The following is a 12880-nucleotide window of genomic DNA, read 5'->3' on the forward strand; positions in this document are numbered from 1 at the left end:
GATTTATATCGGCCTAATGTGACAGGGCTGCATGGGATTATTACTGATGCGACTCGGCACATCCAATGGAAATGTCCGTGATAGGTATAACGTCGGAAAGCTCCAATGCAGTTACAACTCTGACACACCTCCGACATCGTCTAAATAAAAATGATGAAACTGATATGCGGGTGTCGGTTATCGCGGGTTAAGGCAGAACTGATTGAATCTAGACTTAAGTATTTATAGCTCCACGGTTAGTTTCATAGTACATATTAGTACATATAACATGTTTGCGTGAATGTCCCTTTAGTCTGTCTTACATCAACAATCAGCACTTCCATCTCTCCCACTAAGCTTATTACCGTAGTCCCAAACAGCAGAGGAATCATTGAGGATTCACCTCAAAGTTGTTTGTGTAGAAACAAAATGGCCCCGTCTCACAGGAGGCACCAGGCTCAGTTTACTGCTGCTCGCTTCGTAGCCTCTAGCCCAGCTCCACCACCGCCATGGGAGTTAATAAGCTTCTTAAGTAGCCTCAATTATTCATCGGCTTTAATCTGCCAGACCAGCGTCGCTTGATTCAACACATTGAGCCAGGAAAGGCGGAACGCAGGGACCTCCAGAGAAACGAATGGAGCAGGAAAGGAAATTAGAATAAGAACCCCGGAATCTTCCATTATGTCACATGGGATCGGATTGGGAGATACCCTAATGAGCACAGTCTCAGGCTATGCGATGGAAAACAAAATCAGCATTTCTTATTGGACAAGTCTATTGTAAAGAACACGACCCTGCCTTGCCGGGGCAGTTTTAGTGGTGGGGAGTTGAGACAGCTGGGTGAGAAAGGTAGAGGTTGTTTTCATGCAGTAACAACAATCATGTCAACACAAAACTAAAAGACACCAGGCCACAGGACAGCACAGTGACCCTACAGAAGCATATATATATTTTTTGAAAGACGGTTCTTGAGAGGGCCACGATCACATTCCCGGCCCCAGATAACTGTACACTTCTGCATTATTTATGAACAGGCCTTATTCAGGGACCCTTTCATGCTTTCCCCCCCTCTCCACCCGGGAGCACACAAGCACCATGCGTTGTTGTTATTCAGCGTGACGGCTTCACCTTTGACATGTAGTCTTGTGTGTGTTGACAATCTCCAATCAAACTGGTTTCAGGTTTCCATTCAACTGGGAGGCTTCTGTGTGACCTGAGATGCATACTGTACCTGTGTGCATGCATGTGTATAGCATTTTTCTGTATTTTTTTCTTTCAATTTGAAAATGTGGAGTACTGTAGGTTTTTTAGATTGCATAGATCACTCCTCTCCTATAACGATGCTCTGTGTCTATTCTAAAATTAACACTGTCTGTGTTTTTTAACAGATGCATCCACAAGCATAATTTTATTAGTATTGTCATTGCCGTGGGTGTAGGTGGCAGGGAAGTCAGGCGCAGGAGAAACCAACTTGATGTAATTGGAGTAGTTTAATAAGATAAAAACAAACTCCAAAAACCAACGGACATAAAAATAACATGGGTAACACAACCCATCGCACACCTATACAAAATACACGAAACACAATGACACCAAACAATCTCTGACAAGAACATGAGGGGAAACAGAGGGTTAAATACACAGCATGTAATGAAAGGGATTGGAACCAGGTGTGTAGGAAGACAAGACAAAACAAATGGAAAATGAAAAATGGATCAATGATGGCTAGAAGATCGGTGACGTCGACCGCCGAGCACCACCCGAACAAGGAGGGGCATCGACTTCAGCAGAAGTCGTGACAAGTATATTAATAGATTAATCAATTACCATTATCTAAGTGAATTTCATCGAGAAACTTTCCTAGATAATTCCTTTGATACAGCAGTAGCAATACAAGGATATAACATCTACAGAAAGACAGAAATGCTTATGTGTCACGCCCTGACCTGAGAGAGCCTTTTTATGTCTCTATTTAGGTTTGGTCAGGGTGTGATTTGGGTGGGCATTCTATGTCTGTATTTCTATGTTGGGGATTGCTTTGTTTCGGCAGGGTATGGCTCCCAATCAGGAACAGCTGTACATCGTTGTTGCTGATTGGGAGTCATACTTAGGCAGCATGTTTTTCCTTTGGGTTTTGTGGGTAGATGTTTTCTGTTTAGTGTGTTAGGATACCTCACAGGACTGTTTGGCTGTCGTCTGTGTTTCTTTGTGAAGTGCCTTTTTTTCATCTAAAATAAAAGATGAACAAATTCCACGCTGCACCTTGGTCTACTACTTCAGACAGCCGTTACATTATGATTGAAGTGTTGCGATATACAGTACCAGTCAATAGTTTGGACACACCTACTCATTCTAGGGTTAGGGTTAGTTTTACTATTTTTTACATTGTAGAATAATAGTGAAGACATCAAAACTATGATATAACACAAATGGAATCATGTAGTAACCAAAAAAGTGTTAAAAAGTGTTAAACACTTGACAGCTTTGCACACTCATGGCATTCTCTCAACCAACTTCACCCGGAATGCTTTTCCAACAGACTTGAAGGAGTTCCCACATATGCGGAGCACTTGTTTGCTGCTTTTCCTTAACTCTGCGGTCCAACTCATTCCAAACCATCTCAATTGGGTTGAGATTGGGGGATTGTTGAGGCCAGATAATCTGATCCAGCACTCCATCACTCTCCTTCTTGGTCAAATAGCCCTTACACAGCCTGGAGGTGTGTTGGGTCATTGTCCTGTTGAAAAACAAATGATAGCCCCAATAAGCACAAACCAGATGGGATGGCGTATCACTGCAGAATGCTGTGGTAGCCATGCTGGTTAAGTGCGCCTTGAATTCTAAATAAATCACAGACAGTGCCAACAGCAAAGCACCCCATACACCATCACACCTCCTCCTCCATGCTTCACGGTGGGAATCACACATGCGCAGAGCATCCGTTCACTTATTCTGCATCTCACAAGGACACAGCGGTTGGAACCAAAAATCTCAAATTTGGACTTATCAGACCAAAGGACGGATTTCCACCGGTCTAATGTCCATTGCTCGTGTTTCTTGGCCCAATCAAGTCTCTTTTTCTTGTTAGTGTCCTTTAGTTGTGGTTTCTTTGCAGCAATTTGACCATGAAGGCCAGATTCACACAGTCTCCTCTGAACAGTTGATGTTGATGTTGATGTGTCTTTTACTTGAACTCTGTGAAGCATTTATTTGGGCTGCAATTTCTGAGGCTGGTAACTCTAATGAACTTATCCTCTGCAGAAGAGGTAACTCTGTCTCCCTTTCCTGTGGCGGTCCTCATGAGAGCCAGTTTCATCATTAGCGCTTTATTATTTTTGCAACTGCACCTGAACATTTTTTTAAAGTTCTTGAAATTTTCCAGATTGACTGACCTTCATGTCTTAAAGTAATGATGGACTGTCATTTCTCTTTGCTTATTTGCTTATTGCTGTTTTTGCCATAATTTGAACTTGGTATTTTACCAAATAGGGCTATCTTCTGTATACCACACCTACCTTGTCACAACACAACTGATTGGCTCAAACACATTAATAAATAAATAAATATCACAAATTAACTTTTAACATGGCACACATGTTAACCTGTCTGGGCGAGGTCCTAGTCAACAGCCAGTGGAATCGCGTGGCGCGAAATACAAATACCTCAAAAATGCTATAACTTCAATTTCTCAAACATATGACTATTTTACACCATTTTAAAGACAATACTCTCGTTAATCTAACCACATTGTCCGATTTCAAAAAGTCTTTACAGCGAAAGCAAAACATTAGATTATGTCAGGAGAGTACCCTGACAAAAGTAATCACACAGCCATTTTCAAAGCAAGCATATATGTCACAAAAAACAAAACCACAGCTAAATGCAGCACTAACCTTTGATGATCTTCATCAGATGACACTCCTAGGACATTATGTTAAACAATACATGCATGTTTTGTTCAATCAAGTTCATATTTATATCAAAAAACAGCTTTTTACATTAGCATGTGATGTTCAGAACTAGCATACCCACCGCAAACTTCTGGTGAATTTACTAAATTACTCATGATTAACGTTCACAAAATACATAACAATTATTTAAATAATTATAGATACAGAAGTCCTTTATGCAATCGCGGTGTCAGATTTTAAAATAGCTTTTCGGCGAAAGCACATTTTGCAATATTCTGAGTACATAGCCCGGCCATCACGGCTAGCTAATTTGACACCCACCAAGTTTGGCCCTCACCAAACTCAGATTTACTATAAAAAAATTGGATTACCTTTGCTGTTCTTCGTCAGAATGCACTCCCAGGACTTCTACTTCAACAACAAATGTTGTTTTGGTTCCAAATAATCCATAGTTATATCCAAATACCGCCGTTTTGTTCGTGCGTTCAGGTAACTATCCGAAGGGTGACGCGCGAGCGCATTTCGTGACAAAAAAAATCTAAATATTCCATTACCGTACTTCGAAGCATGTCAAACTCTGTTTAAAATACATTTTTATGCTATTTTTCTCGGAAAATAGCGATAATATTCCAACCGGATGACGTATTCATTCAAAGGCTGAAAGAGAAAAATTGAGAATTCTCATGAACGCGCTTCTCAGTCTCACTGTGCCCAGGCTGACCACTCACAAACAGAGCTGCTGTACTTCGCCAAGAGACCGCAGACACCCCATTACACTTTCTGGCGCCTTCTCAGAGCCAATGGAAGCCTTAGAAAATGTCACGTTACAGCAGAGATGCTGTATTTTCGATAGAGATGCAACAGAAGGAGAACAAATTGTCAGACAGGGCACTTCCTGTATGGAATCTTCTCAGGTTTTGGCCTGCCATATGAGTTCTGTTATACTCACAGACACCATTCAAACAGTTTTAGAAACTTTAGTGTTTTCTATCCAAATCTACTAATAATATGCATATTCTCGTTTCTGGGCAAGAGTAGTAACCAGTTTAAATCGGGTACGTTTTTTATCCGGCCGTGCAAATACTGCCCCCTAGCCCCAACAGGTTAATGGAAATGTATTCCAGGTGACTACCTCATGAAGCTGGTTGAGAGAATGCCAACAGTGTGCAAAGCTGTCATCATGGCAAAGCGTGGCTACCTTGAAGAATCTATAGTAAAAAATAGATTTTGATTTTGTTTAAATGTTTAACACTTTTTTGGTTACTACATGATTCCATATTTGTTATTTCATAGTTTTGATGTCTTCACTATTATTATACAATGTAGAAAATAGTAAAAATCAAGAAAAACCCTTGAATGAGTATGTGTGTCCAAACTTTTGACTGGTACTGTATGTTCAGAGCCATATTCCTGTAAAGCATAGAGATGATCTCATGTCAAATGATGATGAAGTTTTGTGTTTGCAAGTTCACCTGCCTCATCTAAAGCCTGCTATAGGCCACCAAGTGCTAACAGTCAGTATTTGGATATTATGTGTGCAATGCTTGATGGTGTGTGTGATGTTAACAGAGAGGTCAATTTTTTGGGTGACCTGAACATTGGCTGGTTAGCAACTTGCTGTCCTCTCAAGAGGAACCTTCTAACTGACCCAGGTTATCACTCAACCAGCTAGAGTGCATACCAATAGTATTGGATCTGTGATACCCGCTTTTGATCATATTGATCATATCGTCACTAATGGTACAGAGCTTTGCTCCAAAGCAATATCAATTCCCATTGGCTGTAGTGACCATAACATTGTGGCAATAGCAAGGAAAGTCAAAGGTTGGGCCTAAAGTAATTTATAAGAGAATATACAAAATGTTTTTTTTTTGTTGAAGATGTAAAACATTTATGTTGGTCTGATGTGTATGAGGAAGTGAATCAAGGTGCAGCACTGGAAGTATTTGTTAAAAATTAACTGTGAGAACTGTTAAAGCCCTTTTGGATTGATGATGAATGAAACAATTGTATGGTTCAAAGAAATTATGCAAAAGAGGTGACCAACAAGTCAGGCTGCTCAGCTGATTGGTTGGCATACTGTAAATTGAGAAATGTTTTGACTAAACTTAAGAAAAAGAAGAAACTATATTATCAAACCAAGATAAATGACATAAAACACAGTGGGAAAATACTTTTGAGTACCTTAAAACCTCTTACATCTAGACGTTCCGCTAGCGGAACACCTGCTCCAATATCCAATGATGGGCGTGGCGCGAAATACAAACTCCTCGAAAATCCGAAAACTTCCATTTTTCAAACATATGACTATTTTACACCATTTTAAAGACAAGACTCTCCTTTATCTAACCACACTGTCCGATTTCAAAAAGGATTTACAACGAAAGCAAAACATTAGATTATGTCAGGAGAGTACCCAGCCAGAAATAATCAGACACCCATTTTTCAAGCTAGCATATAATGTCACAAAAAACAAAACCACAGCTAAATGCAGCACTAACCTTTGATGATCTTCATCAGATGACACTCCTAGGACATTATGTTATACAATACATGCATGTTTTGTTCAATCAAGTTCATATTTATATCAAAAACCAGCTTTTTACATTAGCATGTGACGTTCAGAACTAGCATTCCCACCGAACACTTCCGGTGAATTTACTAAATTACTCACGATAAACGTTCACAAAAAACATAACAATTATTTTAAGAATTATAGATACCGAACTCCTTTATGCAATCGCTTTGTCCAATTTTAAAATACATTTTCGGTGAAAGCACATTTTGCAATATTCTGAGTAGATAGCTCGCCATCATGGCTAGCTATTTTGACACCCACCAAGTTTGGCACTCACCAAACTCAGATTTACTATAAGAAAAATTGGATTACCTTTGCTGTTCTTCGTCAGAATGCACTCCCAGGCCTTCTACTTCAATAACAAATGTTGGTTTGGTTCCAAATAATCCATAGTTATATCCAAATAGCAGCGTTTTGTTGTGCGTTCAAGACACTATCCAAAGTGTAACGAAGGGGGACGCGCCCGGCGTGTATCGTGACAAAAAAATCAAAATATTCCATTACCGTACTTTGAAGCATGTCAAACGCTGTTTAAAATCAATTTTTATGCGATTTTTCTCGTAAAAAAGCGATAATATTCCGACCGGGAGTCGTAGTTTTTGTTCAAAGACTGAAAATGTAAACATGGAGTCGTCTCGTGCACGCGCGCCCCAGTCTCATTGTTCTCAGATCGACCACTTACCAAATGCGCTTCTGTTTTTCAGCCAGAGACAGCAGAGTCATCATTCAACGTTCTGGCGCCTTCTGAGAGCCTATGGGAGCATTAGAAAATGTCACGTTACAGCAGAGATCCCCTGTTTTGGATAGAGATGGCAAAGAAGGCCAAGAAATGGTCAGACAGGGTACTTCCTGTACAGAATCTTCTCAGGTTTTGGCCTGCCAAATGAGTTCTGTTATACTCACAGACACCATTCAAACAGTTTTAGAAACTTTGGAGTGTTTTCTATCCAAAGCTAATAATTATATGCATATTCTAGTTTCTGGGCAGGAGTAATAATCAGATTAAATCGGGTACGTTTTTTATCCGGCCGTGAAAATACTGCCCCCTATGCATAACAAGTTAAATTATTTTATGGGCAGAAGACCCAATTCACCTCCATCGTTCATTGAAAATGATGGGTAATTTATAATAAAACCTTTTGATATTGCCAAATTATGTCAATGACTAGGAAGTGAAATGACAACATTGAACAGTGAATCATCATATTTTTGTATAAAACATAATGAAAGAGAAGGGTTGCTGTTTTGAATTTGGTCAAGTTAGGATGGTAGCAGACTGTATTGCCCCCCCCCCCCCCCGTTTGCTACATATTTAACCAACGCCTAAAGGAGTGTGGGTGTCCACTGGCATGGAAGGAAGCCAAAGTAATTTCACACCCTAAAAATCGTAAAGCACCCTTTGCTGGCTCTAACAGCCCAATCCGTTTGCTGCCTGCCCTTAGTAAACTGATGGAGAGAATTGACCAAATACAATACTATTTTTCAGAGAACACGTTAACTGCTTACTCAGATGACAGATGATTGGTTAAAATAAATTGATAAAAGATGATAGTTGGGGCTGTATTGTTATATTTCAGTGCAATGATGTGATGTTAGAGAGGATCTCTTGTTATTGAAGAAGCTCACTCCCTTCCATCTCCAAGTACTCAAGCAAACGGCAAAATGACCTTTAAAAAATGATTAAACGTCATCTCATGGAACAGCAGGGACTGTGACGGGACACACACACTCTTAACACACACATTTTTTGATTATTATTATATATCTTTTTTGTATTGTTTGTATATCGTTGTGTTTTTTTAAATTTGTGCGATTGTCCTTGTCTGTTATGTTTTGTGTTTTTTTGTGGACTCCAGGATGAACAGGCTGCAAAAGCTAATGGGGATCCAAATAAATAAATAAACCATCAAGACATATTGGCTGGACCTCCTCCAAGCATTACTCAAAGGCACAAAGGCTTTTGAACTAACTGTATGGGAATGGATTGTTTTGCTCAGGTTGGATGGCCTCTAGGTCAGCAAGTTAGTATTTTCAAGGGAATTATGCATGTTCAACAGCTCCACGACCCAAGGGGCTGCCATATAAAATGATGACATGGAGAGAGCTCAACCTCAAAACCAGCCAGAATATATTTTATTAGCTCCCAAAATAGGTGATCATCCCTAAAGGTTACTTAGTCACTTTTCCCGAAAACAGGCCAACGTGATAGCATACACTTCTCACCTTTTCTGTCTCAGAACATTGAGTGGGCTTGAGGTAAACTGAAAATGGCCACCACATACAGTTGAAGTCAGAAGTTTACATACACTTAGGTTGGAGTCATTAAAACTCATTTTTCAACCACTCCACAAATGTCTTGTTAACAAACTATAGTTTTGAAAAGTCGGTTAGGACATCTATTTTGTGCATGACACAAGTCATTTTTCCAACAATTGTTTACAGACTGATTATTTCATTTATAATTCACTGTATCACAATTCCTGTGGGTCAGACGTTTACATATACTAAGTTGACTGTGCCTTTAAACAGCTTTGAAAATTCCAGAAAATTATGTTATGGCTTTAGAAGCTTCTGATAGGCTAAATGACATAATTTGAGTCAATTGGAGGTGTACCTGTGGATGTATTTCAAGGCCTACCTTCAAACTCAGTGCCTCTTTGCTTGACATCATGGGAAAATCAAAAGAAATCAGCCAAGACCTCAGAAAAAAAAGTGTAGACCTCCACAAGTCTGGTTCATCCTTGGGAGCAATTTCCAAAGGCCTGAAGGTACCACGTTCATCTGTACAAACAATAGTGCGCAAGTATAAACACCATGGGACCACGCAGCCGTCATACCGCTCAGGAACGAGACGCGTTCTGTCTCCTGGAGATGAACGTACTTTGGTGCAAAAAGTGCAAATCAATCTCAGAACAACAGCAAAGGACCTTGTGAAGATGCTGGAGGAAACAGGTACAGAAGTATCTATATCCACAGTAAAATGAGTCCTATATCGACATAACCTGAAAGGCTACTCAGCAAGGAAAAAGCCACTGCTCCAAAACCACCATAAAAAAGCCAGACTACGGTTTGCAACTGCACATGGGGACAAAGATCGTACGTTTTGGAGAAATGTCCTCTGGTCTGATGAAACAAAAATAGAACTGTTTGGTCATAATGACCATCGTTATGTTTGGAGGAAACATGGGAGGCTTGCAAGCCGAAGAACACCATCCCAACCGTGAAGCACGGGGGTGGCAGCATCATGTTGTGGGGGTGCTTTGGTGGGACTGGTGCACTTCACAAAATAGATGGCATCATGAGGAAGGACAATTATGTGGATATATTGAAGCAACATCTCACGACATCAGTCAGTAAGTTAAAGCTTGGTCGCAAATGGGTCTTCCAAATGGACATTGACCCCAAGCATACTTCCAAAGTTGTGGCAAAATGGCTTAATTAAGGACAACAAGGTCAAGGTACTGGAGTGGCCATCACAAAGCCCTGACCTCAACCCTATAGAAAATTTGTGGGCAGAACTGAAAAAGCGTGTGCGAGCAAAAACGTTTGACCCAAGTTAAACAATTTAAAGGCAGCGCTACCAAATACTAATTGAGTGTATGTAAACTTCTGACCCACTGGGAATGTGATGAAAGAAATAAAAGCTAAAATAAATAATTCTCTCTACTATTATTCTGACATTTCACATTCTTAAAATAAAGTGGTGATTTTAACTGACCTAAAACAGGGAATATTTACTAGGATTAAATGTCAGGAATTGTGAAAAACGGAGTTTAAATGTATTGGGCTAAGGTGTATGTAAACTTCTGACTTCAACTGTAGGTACCCATATTAAATCCTTTTGGGAAAAACATGTTAAATGTTGTTGAACATCAAGGCAATTTCTTCCTGTAAAATATAATTACCATGCCATAGGTGTTTCCTCTTAATAACGTAGCTCTCCGGGCACAGCATTCAAATTCGTAGCGTTTTTGTTATTGTATTTTGTCTGTATCATATTGCCTAAGCCTCATAATTCAGATTTCTAAGTAATAAACTCAATATAATATGAATATGAGGGTTATAAATGGATTTGCTTCATCGAGTGACTTTTCCTGATTCTCTATTAAGTTTTAATGGTCTACATCGGAAGTGCCTCAGGTTTCCCTTGAATAGTTCCTCTTTTAACATGTGGATTTTTCACACTACTGAGCTGGGCTAAATGAAATGGGCCTGGTTATGCATTTTTTAGGCGCTGAAATGGACAATTTGAAAGGGAAGTAACTAAGCCAAAACAGTATGGTTCGGGTTGGCATTATGGTTTGAAAAGGGTCATGTAAGGCCCAAATTCAACGTCAACAGTCAGCTTTTCATTGTTTCACCTGACTTTTTCAGCGTAATGGTGAACTAACCTTTATTTCCTATTTCTCTCCCTTTTTCTCTCCCTCCCTCCTGCCCTCGCTCTGTCCAGTCTCCATCGACTCCATCCGAGAGGTGTGCGAGGGCAAGCAATCTGAGATCTTCCAGCGCTACTCTGAGGGCAGCTTCGACCCCAACTGCTGTTTCAGCCTGTATTATGGCGAGCGCTTGGAGTCCCTGGATCTGGTGTCCAGCACAGGCGAGGAGGCGCGCACCTGGATCACCGGCCTCAAGTACCTGGTGGCGGGCATCAGCGACGAGGACAGCCTGGCCAAGAGGCAACGCACCCGTGATCAATATCCTTACCGGAGCAATGGGCATGTTAGGCTGTCTCTGGGCATGGGTAACTGGACAGCCGGGTCATATTCATTACTGCACACTTGCAAAATGTTTTGCAGCGGAAAATTAGCATTTGTAATTGGACAGGTTTAGCTAGTCCCTCCCGGTTTCAATCTGTTTTCTTACGTTGCCTAATAAATAGGACCCACAGGTCAATGACATTTCTATTCAGTCAGTGCAGGTCAGGAGAATAATTGAAATACCATTTTTGGTGAGGACTTTTCAATGCTTGAATTGGTTAAGATGATTCTGAGTGTGGATAAGTAATAATGATGCTAGCTCAAATGCACACACACTAAAGTTTCTTCTCTCTCCCCATATGCAGACTGACACACACACAGTCTTCCGTGCTGGCATGTCAGCAAGGCTGATGTGCTGATAAAAGAAGGGCAGGTGAAGGCTGCCGGAGGCACCTATCACATCGTCTCGATCAGAGACGCACACAGATGGTTTGCGCTAAATTTAGACTCGGCTGCGGAGAGTGAGAGCTGTGTGAGAGATCAAAAGGTTTTGCCTTATTTCAGAATGGTTTGGGCTCTGAACCGCAATTCACCTCTAAATATTCTGAACCACCCTAGCTGTAAACCTTTTGTTGCAGATGATACTTGATTAATCAATCAATCAATCGATGTGAACATATGTGGATAGTTAATAGAACACCAAGACTGCATTTAAACGGGCAAGTACCCGTGTCTGTACGTGCCCGTGTCTGTGTGGGTGTCCGTGTCTGTGTGGGTGTTTGTGTGGGGGTCCGTGTTTGTGTGGGTGCCCGTGTATGTGTGGGTGTCCGTGTTTGTGCTGACATGTGTGTTATCCATCCTCAACACCTGGTTGACTGGTACGTGGCTGAAGCAGACATTTGCGGAGGCGGATAAGAATGGCGATGGCAGCCTGAGCATCAGCGAGGTCCTGCAGCTCCTCCATAAACTTAACGTCAACCTACCCCGCCAGAAAGTCAAGCAGATGTTCAAGGTACACTACAGTCATATTTTTATGTTAATAATAATGTAGCTTTAATAGCACTTTGAATTACAAAGATAATCTCAAAATGAGAGGGAGAGAAGGAGTGTTATCAGTGACAGCAGGGCTGCTTAGTGGCCTTTTTTACCAATGTGTGTGTTTCTCATTGGTTTGTTGTGGTAGGGACGCACTACTCCCTAAATAATGAGCAGTCAAACAATCTTACAGACAAGTCTGTCAATGGAGTTGGTCCCAAATGGCACGCTATTTAATCTATAAATCTTTGCTAGGTAAAGCACCGCCTTATCTCAGCTCACTGGTCACCATAGCAATGCCCACCCGTAGCACGCGCTCCAGCAGGTATATTCCACTGGTCATACCCAAAGCCAACACTTCCTTTGACCGCCTTTCCTTCCAGATCTCTGCTGCCAATGACTGGAACGAATTGCAAAAATCTCTGAACCTGGAGTCTTATATCTCCCTCTCTAACTTTAAGCATCAGCTGGTTGAGCAGCTTACCGATCACTGTACCTGTACACAGCCAATATGTAAATAGCACACCCTCATCCCCATATCATCCCCATATTATTACTTTCCCTCTTGCTCTTTTGCATCCCAATATCTCTACTTGCACATCATCTGCACATCTATCACTCCAGTATTAATGCTAAATTGTAATTATTTTCGCCTCTACGGCCTATTTATTGCCTACCTC

General features: G+C 40.9%; 1 protein-coding gene across 7 annotated transcripts in view; it reads left to right on the forward strand.

Annotated features, from left to right (window-relative positions):
* Positions 1-12880, forward strand: part of LOC115168947 (1-phosphatidylinositol 4,5-bisphosphate phosphodiesterase eta-2) — a 178744-nt gene that overhangs the window by 100729 nt on the left and 65135 nt on the right. For all 7 annotated transcript variants that reach the window (XM_029724498.1, XM_029724497.1, XM_029724502.1 and 4 more), the window contains 2 exons: positions 10919-11162; positions 12048-12177. In XM_029724498.1, the coding sequence (XP_029580358.1) occupies positions 10919-11162; positions 12048-12177 (374 nt within the window). The remainder of the gene's footprint in view (positions 1-10918; positions 11163-12047; positions 12178-12880) is intronic.

The sequence above is a fragment of the Salmo trutta genome, chromosome 30, assembly GCF_901001165.1.
Source record: "Salmo trutta chromosome 30, fSalTru1.1, whole genome shotgun sequence".
Lineage (NCBI taxonomy): Eukaryota > Metazoa > Chordata > Actinopteri > Salmoniformes > Salmonidae > Salmo > Salmo trutta.